The 22,315-nt window shown below is 44.5% G+C and overlaps 1 protein-coding gene across 1 annotated transcript in view; it reads left to right on the forward strand.

The window, feature by feature from the left end:
- Positions 1-9,390: 9,390 nt before the first annotated feature.
- The window catches only part of cntnap5a (contactin associated protein family member 5a), a 53,338-nt gene continuing 40,413 nt past the window's right edge, over positions 9,391-22,315 (forward strand). Inside the window, exons 1-2 of the mRNA XM_062533658.1 lie at positions 9,391-9,475; positions 11,825-12,018. Of these exons, the coding sequence (XP_062389642.1) occupies positions 9,391-9,475; positions 11,825-12,018 (279 nt within the window). The remainder of the gene's footprint in view (positions 9,476-11,824; positions 12,019-22,315) is intronic.

Genomic DNA, 22,315 nt, shown 5'->3' on the forward strand with positions numbered 1-22,315 from the left:
ACTTTGATTTTAAACAGTATGTGAAAATGAACTTTTTGTATTAGATTGTTTTTGTTGTTTTCACTTACTAAGGTTTGTCAGGTCTACAAATAGTGTGGTTTAATGGACTGCTTTCTATTCCAAAACGACCTTTACTCCTTTATTATGTCAGGATATACGGTGGATCAGGTCACGTCATGCTGAGGAAAATGGCTGAGTGTTTATCACGCATGTTGTTTGTGACAACGGAACAGACCTATAGGTCTCCTCTTCCACACGTGTCAGGCCTGTGCGTATTTTGATCGATGCCTCCGAGGCTCAGGTTATGGTAATGTGTTTTTCATGTTGACAAACTGTCTATAACCTCTGCATGAATAACACAGCAGCATCATAACATCTTATATTGCATATTACCTGTCTGACAGATTGCGCAAAAGATACAAGGGCATCCTCACTCGAGTGTCAGTTTACTGTTGCTATATGTCTTAAGAGTCAAAAGCAGGGCCGGGATGAATAATATACTCTACAGATTGCGGTCTTACATAACATGACAGGGGTTATCAGGGGGACCAAAGGGCTGGTCTTCGGAGGGACTATGCCAAAGAGTCGGGGTGATTCATGTGGCTGCTCGCAAAGCTTGTGCAGCCGCCTTCTGTTTGGAATTCAGAGCAGGAATTCTCCATGGCCTATTTGCCCTTCAGTGTGCCTCTCTGCCTCGACTACTGTGAATTTCCAATGCAATGACACTGACTCAGTGGAGGGAGTACTGATAGTGTTTTCCCTCCTTGAAAAGAAATAAATAAATAGATAAATAAAATAAGACAACACACACAAAAGAGAAATACAGAATGATGATGAGTAGTGTTTAAAATGACATTTTTGCAGAAGGTATATGTGTCATTAAAAAAAGACTGCCATAGAAATATCTATTTTCCAGTGATATTAAATAATCTTTTAGCAAATATAATATTGTGTTGGTGCTTCCCTAGAGAACATCTAGGTGTGAGTCAGTTCAATTCCTCAAGAGATCGATTCTATGAAGAAGTCTCAGAGAGACGGTATAGTATAGGCGAGGGGGGAATTCAGGACACTGCACTGTGATGAACTAATGAAGACTATACAATTTCAGTGATTTAGTTCAGCACAGCAGCACAGCCCTTGCAGCAGTGTCTATGTCAGACTCCTTGGTGACTCATAAACGAATGGGGATTTGCCTAACAGTCTTGTTTATATGATGCCCCCAGACCTCAAAGGCACCCTTGAGTGGAGCAGAAGTCCCCCTCCTTCGTCGGGGTCACCGCTCAGTCCAGTGTTGTGAGCCACCCACGGCCACCAGCGGCCCAGCGGCCACAGCGCTGACTGCTGACGCCGGTGGAATGTAATTAATGCGTCGGGGTTTTGGCTGAGTCACCGCCGTTGTTGGTGAATTCATCTTTCACAGCCCCGTGGCCAAAATCAATGAGCTCTGGGATGACAGATGGCAGATTTCCTGTGTTGTGAATCTTGTACGTTCACCCCTGCACCAAGGGGGTAGTCTCGGGGTGCCATGAATGGGGAAATGTGTCATAAAAACTCAGTTTGTTTGAGTTTGTTTTTGCTGCTTGTTTTGCTTGTGTGTGTGTGTGTGTGTGTGTGTGTATGTGTGTGTGTGTGTGAGAGAGAGAGAGAGAGAGCATCGATATTGGTGATGAAGCAGGTCACTAAGAGCATAAATGGTAAGAGAGCCACAGGGATAATACGACAGTACAGATAAAGCACGTTTATCTGATATTTAATCTCGGGGAGTCTGTATTAGTGCTTTTATGCATGTAACACCAATGGCTGCTCGCCTGCATCTAATTCTTCAAAAAAAATAAAAAAAATAATAAAATAAAAAAAAAAAACAGCTTGATCCACTTCAGCCTCAATGACAGTCAGCATTTGAGACATCTGCTGGCAAGCGATCTGAGTGCAGTCAAATCAGGTCGCTTGAATTCCAGCAACGCTAGCACAAAGGCCCTAAACACGCTTATGCAGTCGCTTCTCTTTATTTGTTGACCCTCCCCACGTTGCTGTCGCCTGCGCTTCACAGCCCCGTGCTGAGTGGATGCTTGCCGACTGAGTTGGCGCGGTGGTGGGCCTTTTGCCCTGCTGCTCTGTCGGTCATTGTTTTGTCTGCCACGGTGGTTAAGTCTTGACCTTGTGTTTTGGTGGGTGAGCGATGTGCTGTACTGTATGGTTGGTTGTGGATTGAAGCAAATCTCTCACTCTGGGTGCGTGTGTGTGTGTGTGGGGGGGGGGGCAGAGAGAGAGAGAAAGATGTGAGAGTGTTGTGTTTGCAAGAGAGAGAGAGAGAGAGAGAGTGTGTGTGTGTGTGCTTCTGTGTGTATGGCTTAAGAGGGGTATGTGTGTGTGTGTGTGTGTGTGTGTGTGTGTGTGTGTGTGTGTGTGTGTGTGTGTGTGTGTGTGTGTGTGCGTGTGCAAGTACATGTACGTGTACGCGCTTGTGTGAGTGTGTGTGTGTGTGTGTGTGTGTGTGTGTGTGTGTGTGTGCAAGTTCATGTACATGTGCGCGCGTGTGTGTGTGTGTGTGCATGCGTGCGTGTGTGCGTGTGTGTGCTCAGAGAGGGCTGGATGGGTGGATGACGAAGCTGACATGCTCAGATCACTGGCCCCCTAAGCCCCCTCTCTGTGTTGGTAGTGCTCTAATCCTAAACGGCCGGATTAAAAAGCAAGTCGAGACAAGCCACACAGGAAACCAGCACTGTCACTGAGAAAGTGTGTGTGACAGAGAGCTACATTTTGGTGGAGTGCTCAGCCCCATACAGCTAAATCTTTTAAAACTAAAGCTAAAGTATATTCCCTGAGAGGGGTCGTGCCACTGTTTCTTCAGCTGTAAGTTCAGATCAGTTCAGCAATATCAAATAGAATACGTGTGTGTGTGTGTGTGTGTGTGTGTGTGTGTGTGTGTGTGTGTGTGTGTGTGTGTGTGTGTGTGTGTGTGTGTGTGTGTGTGTGTGTGTGTGTGTGTGTGTGTGTGTGTGTGTGTGTGTGTGTGTGTGTGAGTGTGTGTCTGTGTGTCTGTGTGTGTCTGTGTGTGTGTGTCTTTGTGTACATTCTCACATAAAGGTGAGGGTCTGCAGTTGTCCAACTGCTCTTGTAGTCTTTCGGTGATCTATTTTGATTTTTCTTAAGCATTGTGCCTTTGGGTCACTTTCAGTGACCTGTTGTTCTTTCAGCTCCAGTTTCACCCAAAGGGCATCGCAGCAGCAAATGGCAAAGGCCAAGTGGCAATGGCTACGGTGTCTATGTCTGACAACATAAGTACTGACAATGAATACGACTTCTCCATGTCTCAAGCTGCTCAAGACTCCAGTCGTCTCCTGCCGAAAATGAAAAACTGCCTCAGCATGTTGTTTTTAATTGCAATTGTGGTCTGATTTAAAAACGCAATTCATGCGTGTGTCCTTTTTCTAAAAACCAGTGAGTACAAATATTAAAATAAAAAAACGACCTCGCTGCATCAGACTCAGACACAAGTTTAGTGTTTCTGCACGTTCGTTCACACAGACGCCGAGAGAGCAGGTGGAGGCTCGGCTCTGATTTCGACCTTACGGTTTTTCTTCACCGAGACCATTATTTCTGTTTACAGTGACACCAAAGGGCACACTCTCCACCTACGCACCCAGATGTCCAGCAGCGACCATTTGATTCGCCCAGAATTATGTATTGTTCTGAGGTTCAAAGTAAAAAAAAGCCATGTTATGGGGGTCAGCGGAGGACATGAATCAGAGTCCGTCACATGGCCTTCGCACGGGATGGGCCACTCGATCATTTATATCCAGTAATGGCTTTTTTCTTCGCTCAAACTTCATTTGAATCACAGTAGTAGGCCTAATCCAAAAAGCTCCCATATGGCGCATTTATTTGTAGGATGCATTATGTATATGTCATGTATCGAAAGGGAAGATCTACTCTGTATAATGTGTATCGGAATTGTACAACACATTAGTGCACGGCACTAACAATCTCCAGATATCATGCAGGGATTCAATTGAAAAACAATTTGCTTCATGCACAGTTCTATACAGCGCCGTCTGTGCAGCTGTCTGGCTATATTAATTTTTACGTGCCCATTCTAAGCTATGATTTGGGATTTTCTATTCTTTTCAGACCATCCTGCAATGCCTCCGTGCATTGATAGCATTGCTTTGTGCCGTTTTGGCCGTTGCCTTATCACTAATCGCTCATTTATTTGGCAGATCAGAGAAGGAAGGGACTTACAGTACATTAAAATGGAAAATGGAAATTAGTTTATGGCAAACATCAATGGGTGGCCCGGGCTGACAGCAGCTACCCCACGTAGGAATATTGATATTCAATAACCCCCAATAATCCCCCCGCACTGTTTCAAAGCTGTTGGCTTGTATGTAATGTGATTCCATGTTAATTGTGGCTAATAGATTTAATAAAGCGATATCCAGCCAGCAAATAGCCAAAAGGCCACATACACCATATGCTAGCATGTTAGGGTCTCAGGAGACTGCCTCAGAAATTGCTAAGCCTTGTGGCAACACACTGCTATTGGCCACAATGTGGGCACTGCCTGGGCTATGGTGTAGTTTGGGTGCACAAGCCTTCGATATTTGAATTATCATAACTGTGTGTGTGTGTGTGTGTGTGTGTGTGTGTGTGTGTGTGTGTGTGTGTGTGTGTGTGTGTGTGTGTGTGTGTGTGTGTGTGTGTGTGTGGTGTGTGTGGTGTGTGTGTGTGTGTGTGTGTGTGAGAGAGAGAGAGAGAGAGAGAGAGAGAGAGAGAGTGTTTGGGAGGTAGGGAGTGTTTATTTTTTAGACATTTCTCTCTACTAACAAAAGGTTGTTTACATAGGACAACGTTATATACATGACCTCAGACAGAATATTAAAAAAGTTACCTCAGTCACCTGTCAGTTATGTTATTTTCAGTTGTTTGTTATTGTAATGTTTATAGATGTATTACCTGGAATAATGCAAACCACCCACTGAAAGCCCTCCTGATTACCCCACCGCCCTGTCTGCTATTCATTTTCATCAGTTTCCATGGAGATAACCTTAAACTCTGGTTTTTTTTGTTGGCCAAAAAAACTTCTTTCTTTCTGCCTTGTTTTTTTTAACATATAGCACAGCCAGGCTGTTTCAAGCACTTACTGTTTATACCGTGTCTTTGCTAGGCCTCAAAAGAGAAACACTAATAGTTACTAATACCAAAGATTCTAGAGCGTAGCGCTCTATGATCTTTGCCAATACTTTCTGCTAACTTTTACCTCTCAATATGGCGGTAAGGGTTCTTCAGTGCATCCAATGCGTTACACAGTATGGTCTTTTGGGCCCCCACCATTGACTTCAAGGCAGCGCTGCCTAAAAGGCACTATAGGTTAGGCAAGGCTTAGGGTCAGGATTAGGTCGATGGTGGCAGTGCTGCCTTGAAGTCAATGGTGAGGGCCCTAAAGACCATCAAACGTCCAATGCCTGAAAATGTAGAGAGATAATTCAGCTGTTTTTCTGTAATAGCCTACTGGCGTCTTCGAACAGCATGCAGTATTAAGAAAGTAGACAGTTTGTGCAATCCATCCGCCAGGACGGTGTGCTAATTGCAAGCTAGATATGGTCATACAGATCCTGGATGATGGATCTTAAAAACTGTGTACTGCTGTTTATTCTTCTCTTTTTCTTCTCTCTCTTTTTTTGTTACGTACTAACATGTTTTTGTGGAACCTGCTGTTTTTATGAGAAGACTGGTGTGAAAATGTAACCACCACGCAGGAAGCATTTTCTGTCTGTGAAAAAAAGCTAGTTAGACCACAAATCCCTCTGATACGTCTTAACAGCTTTGAACCGTGCAAGGGCACCAGACAGAAGTTTCCTCAAGCACCAACCACTTTTGATTGAGCAGCCAGCCGCCACGCTTTTGTCCATTGCCGCTTATTTGTGTAGAAAGTCCTTGACATTTTCTGTATTTTTTCCAGTCAAGGAGGAATTAAGCTGTGACTGGAGAATCGACTGTACACAGCTTGTTTGAACATCATGTTTGAGCATCATGTGAGCCATTCGCTCACGAGGCAAACTTAGACACATTTTTGTAGACAGTCGACTTTGAAGTCGCTGGGCTTCTCCAATCCTTCCTTTTTGTTGCTCCGAAGAAATTCGATTTCCCCCATTTCTCTGGATAACGCGTGCATTGTTAGCATGCAGATGGTCTCCCTCTACTCCTACATTTGCATGTCGTCAGTGGCAGCAAATGAAAACGACCAGCTTCATCGTCGGCGTAATGATTTCGCTCTCACACAGAGTAAAGCAGTTGCTAATTTTCTTCCCCACTGTCTTTTGTCCTTGACTCACTCCCACTCATCCTTGCACCGAAACGCTGGCTGTGGATTGTTTAATAAGACCATTATGCAGATGGTTTTTTTGACACAAGATGTGTTCAGAGTAGGCTGTTGTTAAAAAAGGATAATTGCCTACCCAATCAGCTTGAGGTTAGCATTTTAAAGCAACCCACTCTCCAGGGGCCGAACTGCTGCTGCCTGTGTTTTTGTGTGTTCACCTTTCTACGACATTCATCGCACAACTTAAGTTTTGGCCTGAATTCATAATGTGTACATTTATCAATGTATTCATCAATGTATCCGTCGATGTATTCATCACACGTCATTTTCATTTGTGTGGAGGTGACTCAAAAAATGACGAAAATATCTCTTCATGGGGGGGGGGGGGGGTATAAGCGCGGTCATTTGATGCTCAGGTGCTCATCTGAGGGAATCCCTATCAGCCCTAGAGAGTGTGTTGTGGGATGGGCCCGCAGGTCAAAGGTCACTGGTCGGACAGGTGAGGACTCCCCAGCTGGGGAGTGGAGGGTCGGGGGTGGGGCGTCTGCAGCTGAGCCGAGTGGTGAGGCCCGGTCATGTCTCCCGAGAATGAGAGAGAGGCGGGGAGGCTATGATTTAATAAGGAGGCACGGACGGTGGAGAGAGATGTGTTTCAGTGTGTGTGTGTGTGTGTGTGTGCGCGCGCGCGTATGTGTGTGTCTGTCTGTGTGTGTGTGTGTGTGTGTGTGTTAGTGTGAGACAGACTGGAAAGAGAAGGGGATGTGAGTTGAAACATCAAGATTCAAAGAGATGAAGAAATGTATGCATAACCACATTATGCAATAACGTGGAGTGCTCGGGGTGAGATAGAAAATCAAGAAAGAAAAAAAAAAACAGGTGAGGCGAGGGTGCCCACATGAACCTCAGGTGCTTTCCGTTCCTCCCACGACAGAGTCCCCACAACACCATGGCCTGAAACCACCTTTATATTGACAAGATCACAGATTTTAGTTTTGAGCAGGTCACATTCCGTTTTGTTCTCACTTTTCATATCTGCTTTTCTTCTGTTATCTTTGTTACCCATGATAAAAGGAGTGAATATCAATCTGTAATTAATCTCTATTAAAAGAATAAACCATTGAAATGGCAACTAAGGAGGATAGGAAGGAGGTTTACAGAGGCTAGCAACCATTTGTGGTCCTTGATTTAAACATGAAAGCTTTAATGTTCTTAAGTTATTTTTGCCTGAACTTAAAATGACTTAGTCCCAACAATGAGAGATTAAAGCGAGTCTTTTATTCCCCTCGGACCAGCGTGGATCCTTTCAAAGGCATCAGCGTTTGTTATCGGTCATCTGGAGGTTTTGCCATTGCTTAATCAAACCCCAAAGTGTTTGCTTTTGTGTGTGTATGTGTGTGTTTGTGTGTGAGCGCGAGTGTGTGTGTGTGTCTGTGTGTCTGTGTGTGCGTGTGCGGTCTATGTCTGTGTGTGTGTGTGTGTGTGTGTGTGTGTGTGTGTGTGCGTGTGCGTGTGTGTGCATGTGCGTGCACTGGTCTGGGTATGATGTTGCTACAGAGACAAGTTTGAATTTTTGTAATGTTCCTCAGTTTATATTACTGTAAATCATAGTTTATTACTTATAATACCATATCATTTCTTCAGTATGATTCACACAATTACACATTCCAGGCAGGTAGTTAAAGTTGCCTACAGTACAGCCTTTCCTGAACAGAGATTACTTCAGTGCTGCATTTGTGTCATGTTGTTCTCTAAGTATGATTTCCTTAGCAGTTAGAGCAAATATCATCATAGAATTCACTGAATGCTCCCACACAACAACTTACGGTAACTACATGCACAATAGATTACATTAAATTGGACAACAAATCACCTGGAAGATAATTAGCACATCATATGGTGTGTTGAGATTTCCAATTAGAATGCTTTAAGACTCTTTCATAGTTGACAGCTAAACACTGTCATTTCACAGCGTTGTTTTAGAGCTTACTTTATTATGAGATCGCCTGATTTCATAACAATCATTTATTTATCAATGCAGGCTCCGAAGCCCATTAAAATCATGTCAGTCATTTGTCTAATCGTGTGAAATTAGTCTAACATTACAGTAAGTGAATGTATGGGAACCATATCATATGTTTCATATCCATTCAAATTATACTCTTTCATTCATCATTCCTGTACAATACAACAAAAACCAAAGAACTCATAGTTGACTTCAGGAAAAAGACAGACCAGCACCTTCCCATCTCCATTAATGGCCAGGTAGTGGAGCGGGTACCCTCCTTCCGTTTTCTAGGCACCACTATCCATCAGTCCCTATCATGGAACCCGAACACCAGTCTCATCATTTCCAAAGCCCATCAGAGACTACACTTCCTCCGTCAGCTGAAGAAGTTTGGGGTCAGTCAAGCAGGCATGATCCACTTCTATCGGGCTACCATTGAGAGTGTACTCTCTTTCGCCATCTTGGTCTGGTATGGTAGTGCCACCAGCCAGGACAAACAACGGCTTGAGAGGGTGGTGCGCAGGGCCTCAAAAATCATTGGCTGTAGTCTGCCTACCATAGCCTCACATTACATCACCAGAATCTCCAGGAAAGCCAAAAACATCATCTCTGACCTCTCCCACCCAGCACACCATCTATTCACACCCCTACCATCAGGGAGAAGGTTCAGGAGCATCACATGCAAAACATCACGCTTCAGGGATAGTACCTATCCACAAGCTATTCGCCACCTGAACATGCACTAAGCACTTATGGATTACATACCAGGCTACCTCTCTTTGCACTTGTACAACTGTACTGAACTGCTGCTTCTGTGATCCTTGCACTTTGTTGCACTTTTTCTGTATATTAAGTGTTGTTACCCCTGTGTTATTGTGTTGTCTTATGTGTCTTATATGTGAGCATACCAAAACACATTCCTATCAATTGTATTTTCATACTGTTGAAATGGCTATAATAAACTTGAACTTGAACTTGTATTCCTGGATAACAGTGCTTTTGCTTTCTAACGCAGTATCTTTCTCCCTCTTCTCTAGACAGCTGCGATGGCCCATTGTTGCCCATGTTGCCACTGGGCTCTTTTGAGAGCTCTTCACATGCATTTGACAGTCAAGCTCCACACTTTGCCAAGCTCAACAGAAGAGACGGTGAGTAGCCCCTCCGACTGTGCCCCGGTAGAGCACACATGCTTTTAGAATCAGTGGTGTGTTCTGACATTTTTGTCAGTAATGGTTTGTAATAAGACTCAGCACGCAGCACGTTTTCCTTGCCTCTGGTCTTTACTTCCTGGGTAAGTTGAAACCGGAGCCAGAGCACATGAATCACCATCGCACAAAAGGCTCTCTTAGGTACAAAGGCCTTGACAGCATACTCTCCATTCACGAGTGCCAGATGTAATCGCTGTTTTTACTGTACCGTCAATATGGCGCTGCAGATTATTCCTCATTCCTTCTGCAATTAAGATTTAAGTCAAGATAAAGTTAGAGTAAGTTTAATGAAGCTCTTATTTAAAAGCTTGTGTCTGGACTTTTTTTTATAAGTGTTATTGGTCCGGCTTTATTGGTCTCCTGATGTTGAATGCATAGAAACCACATGAAGCAGAACTGTGTTAGATATCTTCCGATGCTCCAATTAGGCGCACAGAGTCTTTTGGCGACTCCTTGGAACGTGCCCCTGTGCACATCAGTGATGCAATACCTCAGGGTCTAAATCAGTCCACTCTGTGCAGCTGTATAATGTATATAATGTATAGCCCACTATACATTTTGAATTCCACACTGTAATTACAACATAAAGGATAAAAGCAGATTGGATGTTAGCTTCTGAAAACATGTGCATAAGCTGCCATGAAATGGCACTGGATGGATATGTTGTAGTGAGTATAATGTTATTCTACCAAGAATACCCAAACACACACTACAGGATTTGCATACATGTATATGTATAAGGGGTATGTGTAAGCCCAAGAAAACAACATGAATCATGTCATGGGCACGTCCTGTATGTCTCATTTTTCAGATCATTTTTCACGTCATGGGCATGTATGTCTGGTTTTTATAATTCGACTGGGGATCACTCAGGATCGGGCGCAGCTCCACAGCAACATATTGCAAATTACAACCGTGCGCTTAACTGTAGCCGTGGAACGAAATAGCCAAAGACCGAACGGGTAAAGCTCCCCCCCTGATTGAGGAGGCCTGTCTCTGTTACGACTTCCATCGCTTAAACGTTCGCTCCGTCCCGGTGTGATTTCCAGCCCCGGTTGGACGCGGCCCCGCGCGCGCACGCACGCTCGGCAGGCGGTAACAAACGGAACAATCCCGTTCCCCGAGGACGCGGCATCCGTAAACGGGCGCTTCCTCCCCTGGCTGCGCGGCGGCCGCGGCGCGGCGCATTGATATGCGGCGGCGGTGCGGTGCGCCTCCCATGGCGCCGTGTCCCAGCCCACAGTGGTTAAGTAATGAACCCTTCTGCCAGAGCTGATCTGCCTCCCCTCAGCGCCGCGTGTGCGCAGGAAACTGCGGGGGCCACTACCAAAAAAAACACATCTTCATGGAGCGCACGTTGGCGTCTCTCCCCCCCAATGGTCTACTGCTGCTGTCCATCCCCCTGCCTGACACCCCTCACCGCCCCCGCCTCGTACCCCCCACCCCCCACCCCCCCAGGAGGACTGGCTGACGTGTTAAGTGAGGCCAAGGCGACTCAATTGCGATGCTTGCTGTGTTACAGCTGTATAGAGGCACCAATGTTTCTCAATGTGATGTGATACAAGGGAGTTTCTCTGTGGCGCTGCTTGTGTGTGTGTGTGTGTGTGTGTGTGTGTGTGTGTGTGTGTGTGTGTGTGTGTGTGTGTGTGTGTGTTTGTGTGTGTGTGTGTGTGGGTGGGTGGGTGGGTGTGTGCGTGTGTGTGTATGTGTGTCTGTGTGTGTGAACCGTCTCTAAAGTGATTATATGTAAATATCTCTGCTCGTGTAAGGAATACATTTAGTGCCCCCCGCACCCCCCCCACCCTCCGACGATCCCCAGACATCTGATGCAAGATAGGATTTTTGCTATCTGCATGCCATAACATAATTTTATTGAATAAAGCATTTTGCAGCGAGATACATTTCTGTGTGGCCAAATTTGCCCTCAGAGATAAAACAGGAAGGTTGTTGTCATGGAGAAACTATTACTTTATCCAGTTCATTTAACGGCAGCCTGTTTGAAAGTCCCCTCCCGTGCCTCACGGTCGCAGAAGTGCTCCTGATTGCATAGTTTTAGCTCACAATGGCTCATTTTCTCTCTCAATGAAAACGGAAAACGTCCCGCGTGGATATTATGTCCTCATATGGGCGTGTGCCTTTTTCCGACACTTATTTGACCGTTCTGAACACGTTACCATGAAGTGAGTGAATGCACTCATCAAGCACATGCATTATCTCTCTCTCTCTACCCCCACCGGAGTATTCTCTCGTACATGTCCTTTGCTAATGCTCTCTCATTGGTGCTTGCAGGAGGGGGCGGGTGGAGTCCCAAGTCGACGGACAGTTACCCGTGGCTGCAGGTGGACCTCCGGGACCGGATGGAGGTGACGTCGCTGGCCACGCAGGGTCGCCATGGCAGCTCGGACTGGGTCAGCGGCTACATGCTCCTGTTCAGCGACACGGGCCGCGTCTGGAAGCAGTACAGGCAGGAGGACAGCGTAGGGGTGAGTTCACCTGAGATAACAATGTTGCATTTACATAGCACTATGTTTGCTTGCTATGCATTGGATAAAACACAAAAGTAAATGCACTCTCATTCTATAACTCATTTCATTCATATGAAAACATGACAGACGCGTATCGGCCTATGCCATCTACTGTAAGACACTGAGGCCGGCATAGGTTGAAATGTGTCTGTCTTTCCTTGTTTACGCACCCAAAACCCTACCCTTTACACGTAGTTGAGCGCACCCATTTCTGGCCTGTTTGCTATGCATTGTCAGGATATTGGTATTGTGACTGTATTTCAGTCATGTGTTACAATGTTCCTGTACTGTAAACCTCTGTTTGCTAATTTGCTACAATGTGTCAGTTACACAATGAGTTTGGTGAATGTATACAAGGATAATACAGCCAAGAACTGTAACTGCTTGATACTGTAGGTGTTCAGTACAAATATTTGAAAAATAATTACGTTCTACAGAGCGCATCACAATAAGACATGTAACCATGTTTCCAATAACATGCTCGAGTTGATAATGATATTCAAGTAATATCCAGGTGTACTGTAAGGATGGCACGCTCAAAGAAATGCACTCTGCTTGCTGGTTGAACAAGGTTCGCCTCACCATGTCCCTCTCCAATGAGCTTCGACACAGTGTGGCCTATTTGAGCAACGATGTTTGTTTCATCTGGTTACACTTTCCTGCGTAGCCCCGCGTAACCGCTGCTCCAGCTCATTATGATCGAGGAGAGTTTGTCTTGTGGCTCCCGTTGCCTCATATTGCTGATGGCAGTTGTTGTATTATTATCGCTATGTAAATGTGGCGATAAGGCTTGCGGTTTGAAGTGTGCCTGCTGGGACAAAAAAAAATTGAAAATCTCACATGGTAACTCACGTCAGAGGTTATTTTAAGATCACACCCAAGGCGATCCTTGGCCTAAACATAGTATGTGCACAACTCCCTCTTAAATATGGCCAAAATCATTAACCAGGTCATCTAGCCCAAATTAATGCATTGAATAATTACGGTTATGATAATTATGACCGCAGTCATTTTGAATGAGTGCAGGTTCCTAGCAAGCAGGCATCCATAAAATATTATTAACATACTATTACCACCCTTCAGCAAATGCATTTGGAGTCAAACTACAGTCCTCCAAGGGTTTGTGCTTTCAAGGCTGTTGGGCCCACCGCTGCCAAGAAGTGGTTTCAGAGCACAGACTCACAGAGAGGCTACATCGGGCAAGTAACTGAAGCGTTCCATTCGTGTAGCGTCTGCTGTAACAACTAGCTTCCACTGTAATCAATTGAACTGGCCACACCGGTCATGATACCAGTGTACATTTTTTTATTTTTTTTAAATAGAGCCGTTTCCTAGAATATTTGTAATTTTTTTTTTTACACTACATGAACTGTACCGTATGCTTGCTGCGGACCCATGGTAACCCAGGTGTAATAGGCTACGGAGTGCTGTCTACTGTCTACACCAGCACAGGCTCCATAGGGAAGACAATGACATGGCTGAACAAGACATATGAGTCCTCCATCAAACCCCCACGTGCGCGTCAGCGTCTAGGCTCTATCTCCCCCCGCCGCTTGATAAGAGTTGGTTGTTAAGCTCCACTTTCATGCTTCTTCTGAGCCACGAGCCATGAGGGACCACCGATACCGGTGAACCAGAAAATGTCTTATTCTTCCCTTCTTTTTTCCTCTCTCTAACTCTTCTTCTTCTTCTTCTTCTTCTTCTTCTTCTTCTTCTTTTTCTTCTTCTCCGTCCTCTTCTCAGTCGTCTCCCACCACTCTTTAAATATTCATACTGATGGGTTCATTCTTACCGGCATTCGCTGACTGACGTGCCCACACTCATATCCATTCACATTTCTCCCCCCTTGAACTCACCCAGACTGCCGGAAATACAAATACATATAGGGGCATAAAGTGCTGAGCCTCCGTATTATTAGAGGTATCAGCGAGAGCTGGGCTGACTGAAGAAGAAGAAGAGAGGGAAAAAAACTTGTGTCTTTCAACTGCGCTTGACCTTGCAATCATTCAGATTACAGACTCGGACAAATGCCGCCACCCTCTTCTCTTCTGGAAAGTGCTGAGATCGGGGAAAAAACCCAAGTGCATCGAATAGTCATCTCTGGCCTTCTTAAAATACAAAAGGATTTTATATTCACTGTTGTTATTGCGGCCGTGGTGTCTGCGCTATCCTGCAGATGCTGTGTCAATGCCAAGGCCGCAAAACACAGGGGGGGGGGGAGAAGACTAGACACTGATGTATGATTTTCTCCATAGTCCAGTATGAATAACACAGAGTCTTAAAAAAAAAAGTACCATTTTAGCAAGCTCAACATTCAGGAACTAAAAGGTACAATTGGGTCAGTTGAAAATTGACAGTTGTTTCTAGGACACGGGTCATCTTCTCCACTAGCTCAGCAATCAAATGAATTTGTGCCACGGCTTCGAAATGCTAAGAGCTGTTGCGTGATCAGCATTGGGAGGATTTTTTTTCCTTCTTTGTACTCCACCTCTATTTTCATATTTTCCGTGGAATTGGCCTTTTCCTCTGCGCTCAATCAAAAGTCCACACCCCTGCAGGGGTATGGGAAAGTTTCATGAGTAGAACAAGAGAGAGAGTGAGAGCTGAGGCTCATTGAAATGCTCACAGTGATATTGTTTGTATCTCAGGCAACCATGAAAGCCTATGTACTTCTGCACAGGAAATGCTGCATAAAAATTAAGGAGAGAGAAAAAAGAAACTTTGTAAGACTTGACGTCCCCACCCCTCACCCACCCAGCACTTACTGCAACCATTTCCACTCAGTGTTTTCTCATAATGTGTTTTTGTCTTGTCTCTACTTCCTCAATTCTCTCCCCCCTAAACCACCATTTTGTGGTAATATTGGTTTGGACAAAATGGACGCCCGAGCGGGAAGTATGTGTCTAAACCTCTTCACAGCTCTTTTGTTTTTGCACCCTGGGCCGCTAGCGGCGGCGGCGGCGGCGGCTCCTTGCGGTGCTTCTGTCTCTCATTATCTCCCATTGACCACAAAGCCTCTAAATCAGTTGCCGCGCTCCCTCATTTCGCCTGTCTTCCATTACACGGGGGCTTGAGCAGGCCGCAGGTAATCAATAGGAGGGCCATTCCTTTTGTTAGACGGGGGCCGGCTTAAAGCATGGTCTGTTGCTCCATTTGGACCCCACCCCTGTCTAATTGATGTCGAGTATGGGACTCATTTGACCATAACAGCGGGAACATGAGGAATTGTAATTGGCCGTGGTTATACAGCAGATACAATCCTTTTTTTCTTCCCGGCAGAGGAGCGGAGAGGAGCTCCTCAATTTGATGAAGGGGGTGCCCTGGACTGTACATTTGGAGATGATGGTGTGAGATTCCCTATGGTTTATTGAGTGGTTGAAAGGGGGACAAAATGAAGGGCCTGTGGTGTTTTGTGAAATGGTGGCTTTCTGAGAAAGTAATGATGATTTCACCCTGTCCCCATTTTTGACATCCAGACACAGTGTCTTGTTGGCTTTCCAGAAGTTGTCTGGCATTTTGTGGTGCATTCTTTTTCACAATATAGCCATTTAATAATCATATTATGTACTATAACCATGTCAACCTTTAAGCATTTAGGTTACCTCGACACCTCTGTCTCCAAGTCTTAGGGGACACTCACAAGTTTACAACTGAAAAAGGCAGAGGCTGAAGGTTGCAGGTTCATTTTACTGGGATGTAAAGGCATCCCCCTTTCTAATGCCCCTATGGTGATTTTCCCAATATAACCTGCACACTTATTACATGGATGGCCAACCTGCTTGTCCAGTGTAAGCAGCATTTTGACAGATTGGCTTATTATAAAGAATGGCATAGTGTTAGTGAAATCAATATCCCTTTTGTTAAAACCAATATTGATGTCAGGTCGAAGCCTGTCGTAAATCTTGTTTTCTTTTTTTCTGTTCACTGACCCCAGGGAAGGGACATTGGATATTATGGGATATTATGAAGGCTATTACCATGGGCTATTATTGATGAGATCATGAAACAGGGCTTGATATACAAAGCTAAGATCACACTGATCTGATTGATCTGCCTGCTTGTTGACATCTTCTTATCATGTATTGTATTATCTCACAACCACTCAACTTTTGAATCCTTTTAAACGTTGTCATCCGTTAACTCCGTTCAAGTGCGCTTGTGATTGTATCATGCCATTCAGTGGTGAGCAGTTCAGATTGTGACAGGGAGAGGAGAAAGGCGCTGATTACCTGATGAGCTTCATGGAAAGGGGTCACAGTGTGAGATTTCTGCTGGTTGGCCATGGCGTTGATACGCCGTGTGCGCAAATGTACATAAATCTACCCCTCTGTGTTTTGAGAATCTAATGTCTCTTACTGAATAAAACGGCCACAATATATGATTACAGGTGAGCATCTGCAGTAAAGTGTTGTGGTACTAAGGGGAAGATATTAAGGTCCTTTTGTTATATTCCCCCCTATCAGCAAAAGTCTGATACGTATGAACATGATTTCCATTTTCAAGCCTTGCGCCGAGCAACACTTTGATATGTAACATCTGAGTATAGGCCCAGAGGCATGTGCTACAATTTTACCGTGTCCAGCTTTTTCAACTATGCAGGTGCCATTTGAAATAATGTGGGGAAGAGATATTCCTGATGTCCCTGCGGAACAAAAAAAAGAGCAGAGAGACAGAGAGATGGAGTCACATATCCATATAGTTATGTTTTACATCAGTTGTGACAAGCCTTGGAGGCTTTCTGAGTAGTGCAATGATGTGACTACTTAAGTATTGGCTGGCAGGCTTGCGTCTGTGTTGTAGAGAATTTATATGGATAATAAAACGTATTACCAACACTTACTTGAGAGCCATGTCTGTGTGCCCTGCTGAGGGAATCTTTATTAGCAGTCTAGCTATTACGGCTGACCTCAAAAACGTCACTGAAGATCTTGATTCTTAGTTTGTCAAAAGCACTGTTGATAGCAGTTCATAAACTCATCCATATTATACAGTAACACTATGAGCATAATTGTGAAGGATTATGAAAAATTAAATAAATCATAGTGTCAACATGCCAGGGGTAAACTCCTGATATGAAACGGTAAAGTTTTTATGGGCATGATGGTGGTGTGATGGATGCATCACTACTGTACCTGTCAATCAATCAGCCTGGGTTCGATTCCTTATCCTGCTTTTGCAAGTCCATATTAATTGGATACGAGTGTCAACTAAACACCACCAAAGTCACTTTTCAAGTAAGTTTGTAGCCAGGACTACGCTCATAGAGTGTTATAATGATGAATGTAGTATAAACCTTGCCTGCTGTTATGAAAGGTAGTGTGCAGTCGCATATGGCACCACAAATAGCATTTGTTGAATTAACGGCAAAGGTGTCATCGGGGCCATTATGATGAAGGGAAAGAGCCTTTAATGATATGCTGATACTTTAAAGTTTTAAGGCCTATCCAGTAACATGGTATAAGTGCACTCATTACTATGTATAATTATGAGGCATCATGAATACTTTATGAATGTGTTAATGCTTTATGGATACGGGGTTTCAGCTAAGTATTACCACACTTTCTCATAAATAATGATGAAAAGTGCTCAGTTCTTGCCTGTTCGTTCGCTGGCTCTGTTCTCTGAATTGTTCTCTGATGAAGGAATCACAATCCCCATCTCCACTTGTGAAGTGCTACACTCATAGCATGTCTAAGTCATGTTTTTCTTTTTCTTTTTTGGACACACTGGCTGTCCGTTAGGACCCCCATACCATCAGCTACAGAGAGCAATCTGATAGCAGATTGTCAGAAGACGCCTCATCACTGATGTGATTGCACATGGGATGGAGGCAGCATGGAGCTCTACCCTTAAGCGGTGGCGGCCCGTCTAGGTGTGATTGAGCTGCTTCACTTCGCTCCCTCGGTCATCAGATCGTGTGCCCTCATATCAGTCGGGCCCCTCCGGCCTGTTAATGCAACTGATAACGCTGCTCCCCCCAACCCCCCCCCCCCCCCCCACCCCCCCACCAGTGCTCTCTTGCACCCAATTCTCCCATTATATTAATAAATAAATGATCTCATCTACAGTATGTCACGGAATATGTACAGAGAGCTTGGGGATTTGGTTTGCTATGGTCAAGTTTAGGAGGTTGGCGTGTGTTAGACACAAGCACCAAAACGTGTCCTTTTACTAAGGATTACACATTGATGCGTTGAGGATTGTGTCTTGTAAGGACCAAAACAACATGTCTGTTTTGTGGGTTAATGAAAAGGCATTGTGGGCTGTTTTACCCAAACATGCGAAAGCAAAGCAGATTAAATACAGACGTGTGTGTGTGTAGTATCTTTTATGAGGTTTACTAAGCCTGAATGACATTTAGTTTGGGTGATTCAGTGGGTAAATAAGACATCAATCTAGGCTGAGTTATCTAGGCATAACTCAGCCAACTTCGGTTCATTCAATGTGGTTGGGATGAATGAAGTAATATGTTGCGTACTAATCTTTTGTTTTTGTCTGAACATGTAGAGATGTCAGCGTCAAAGATAAGTGAGGCAAATTTATCCAGCAATGCGATTTTGGAGCATTTTAAGAGGCAGAGCTAAGCTTTGTTTACCAGCTCTTGTTTTGTGTTCCTCACCACTGAATTGTGCTATTTTGTCTACTTCATCTTGTAAAATTGCATTTTGGTTTTAGGCTGTAATGCACTTCTAGTGTTTTTTTTTTTCTAAAATCAAGAGTACCCTGAATAATCCATATGCGTTTTTTATTCGATATTCAGTCATTACTAGTATTACATCTCATTTTAGTTAGGTCTTCTTCACTGTAATGTACAGGCATTCACTCACATCTGAATTCATGACGTATGCATTCAGCCACGAGTTCACTTTTCCATTAGCTTTACTGCATTTGATCAATATTTCATAATTATATCTCATCAAGAAGTCACCTAAAAAGATTCTGCAGCAGACCAAAAATTAGGCCAAGTTATCAAGACATAACGTGGAATCGCAGGTGCCTTAGATTACCAGTAGGCTAACATTAGCAGCACGATTTATGGTTTTATCGAGTCCTGTTTTTGTTGTATTTATTCCATGTGCTGAGAATTCTTTTTTTCTGATAAGACTGGGATAAACATGACAAAAACATATCATGGCAGATGGCATGTCTTGTTATACGTTGTCATAACAGTCTTCTTCCAGTGATGTACAATTGTTATTTGACAGTTATTGGTAATTGCCATCACATGAAAAGTTTTGGTGCTTTTACACAGGCGTCTGCATTTTGACCCTGTCAAGTTATTAAATATTGACTGTCAGGCTGAATGATGACAGGATTATGGCATCTGCAGTGACACATCCCTGACAAAGTTATTACAGCCTAGTTTTAGAGAGTTCAAGGAAAGTGTAAGCCTGTGTTCTATGTGGAACGCGCATGAAATCAACAGAACGCTCAATTCATTATTTGGGATCTTAGTAAATTAGAACCTTGAACTTGCGTAACTAAGTCCCTTAGTTGATTATTCTATTCACAGCCTACAGTGCGGCGCAGGATTCTCTTCAGCTCTCTGCTTTAGTCTGCCGTGCTGAGTTTATACAGCACAAGGCGCCGCCTCAATGTGAACATTTGTCTGCTTCAAGACACCTAAAGCCAGTCTTTCAACATGTGTCACAAATAAATGGAAGGAGAGGCTGAAAGCCGTAGAAAGAGAGTATTTGACAGTGGTGCGACGCTGTTTTTTCTGCTCTCTCAAGAGCTTGTGTTGAAAAGCAGAAGCGAGTATGGGGTTGGGCAGGCTCCAGGCTCTCTTTCTGTTGAGCCGCGAGCCTCCGAGTCGCGAACAATAAAACGACAATGTTCCGTGATGAACTCGTCACCTGTCACGTCTCTGTTCCCCTCTCAGATGTGGCTCCTGTTGTCTGCTTCATTGAACACTGGTAAATAATACATAGTCTCTGATGGTTGCCAGCGTGCGAGAGCTCAGCACATCTGAGGCACTGGGAGGGCGGATGGAAGGCAGGAAGGGAGGGAGGAGGGGAGGGAGAGAGGGAGGGAGGGAGGGACGGATGGATGAGGGATTGGAACGTTAGCAAAGCCCTAAGGGAGAGCTCCCCCGAGCGGCCCCGCAAACCCGGTCACCGTGACACCGACGTGCACTCTATTTTTGACACCCGCTCAAGTCTCACAGGCTCCGGGGAGTAAGCACAATGTGCGTCTTTAAAGGGGGGGAGAGGGAGGGAGAGGAAACTCAGTATTCTCATTGGAACAAATTAAAACAGGGTGGTTTTAACTGCAGCCAATTTGTAATATTTACTGCTTGTTTCCATTATGTCAGACGAGGGATCACAGGAAAACCTTTGGGCACTGTTGTGGCGAATGTATGGAAACATCTAGGACATGGGGTGTTTATGCAATCTTAAAACATCTCTTAGGGAAAAATAAGTGCAGGCCCAAATAAGGTACATTATATCCAGAAATATCAGCATTCATGACTTTAATTGTAACTTTAAGTAATCCTCATTCTATATAATAACACAGTTCTGCCTTAGAGACAGGAATGTCCCTCCCACTCTAAACATTAAGGACAGAGACAGCTTGCATGTGCCCTGAACGCTAGATGCTTTGCTTCAGTCAGGGTTCAGCTGTGAAGAATTCACCCTGTCGGGTCCTCCCCTCCCCTCCCCTCCACTGTGCTTGCACGGACGGAGACGGTGGGGCGGTGGGGCAGGGCGGGGGTGTGTGGCGCACGTGAGGCTCACTCAGGCTGGACCACGCATACGCTGATGATGCGCTGATGAAACAGCCCACGGGGGAGACACGCAAAACGCAGATCTAAAGAGAGAAGGAGAGAAGGAAAGATAGGGAGAGAGAGAGAGGGAAAAAGATAGGAAGAGAGAGGGAGAGAAAGAGGCAAAAGAATCAGAGGGAGACAGAGAGAGAGAGAGAGAGAGAGGAGGAAAGGACAGCGACAGAGGGAGAAAGAAAGAGAGGGAGAGAGAGAGTGAGAGAGAGAGATAGAGAGAGAGGATGCAGGGAAGGAGGCCTAATGAACACGCCTGCCACCGTTCATCAGTCGATACAGGAATAGAAATAATGAAGTCGCAGAGGGGTAGCGGAGATGTTTATGTGGACACTGTCTAACCTGAGCCCTCAGCTCCAGCGGGAGGTCTTAGGCCCCCTCAGGGTCCACAGCCTTTCTTTTTTTATGCAGCAAACTGCGTAATTGGGAGGATGTATCACTGCTGCTTTCAACCCTCCACCCCCCACCGCCCCCTTTCTGCCACGGAAAAAAAAACAAAGAGTCGTCGTGGGACAGGATGTTGTTTTCTTTTGGGAATTCAAAACAGACCCCGTTGCGAGGGATGCTCTCGCATGACGCGATGTGACGAGCGCTAATATCGATTGAGGCAGGAGATACGAATACGAATGAGTCCATGAGGAGGCTTTGGCAGGCCCCATGTGAATGAACAGCAGGGGCACAGTCTCAGTGCACGACCGTGCTCCTCTTAATCACACCTGGCACATTCAGGTGTTGCTCCGCATCAGCATCACAGATGCAGGCAGCATTAAGGAAACAAGACCTGTTCAGATCGCCTGGAATCTGTACACCTTGCTCAGAAGCGCTGTGAACAAAAGCTGCTCGCATGCAGATTTCGCAATTTGGGCTGCACGATTTTGGGGGCAATATTTAATTCGTTTTTTTTTTTTAAGACACATATTGCGATTGTGATTTCATTTGCGATATCATTTTTGACAGTCAAGCTTCAGTTCAATACTCCAAAATTTCACTTCGAGTTCACTTCTGATTGGTGAACATGCCTAGTGCATGAGAAGCACAACACTCCCGTAAAGTGAGGGGCACTGTTTGTCACACACGGAGAATGACATGAATACGAAAAGCATAGATGTGACAAGGTTAACCATTGGAACAGAGATGTAAGTTGCACAATTGATTGCATCCTGTCCGATTAGCTAATTGCATTAGTTCAAATTATAATTTCGATTACAAGTCGATTAATCATGCAGCCCTACATGCAGTATTCAGTTTCACATTGCCATTGGTCTTGGCTGTATGTTTTGTATTATATAAATGTTTTTGAATACGTTATGTGTTTGTTTTGAGGAATACTATAACTATTATCGTTCATAAGTTTAGTACCCCACAAAATATGTTACATTTTAATATATAATATACAATTTATATATAAATATAAATAATATAAATGATATGAAAATGTACAAGGAATATTGATCTTCTACAATATAGCTAAATGTT

This window comes from Sardina pilchardus, chromosome 4, assembly GCF_963854185.1.
Source record: "Sardina pilchardus chromosome 4, fSarPil1.1, whole genome shotgun sequence".
Classification (NCBI taxonomy): Eukaryota; Metazoa; Chordata; class Actinopteri; order Clupeiformes; family Clupeidae; genus Sardina; species Sardina pilchardus.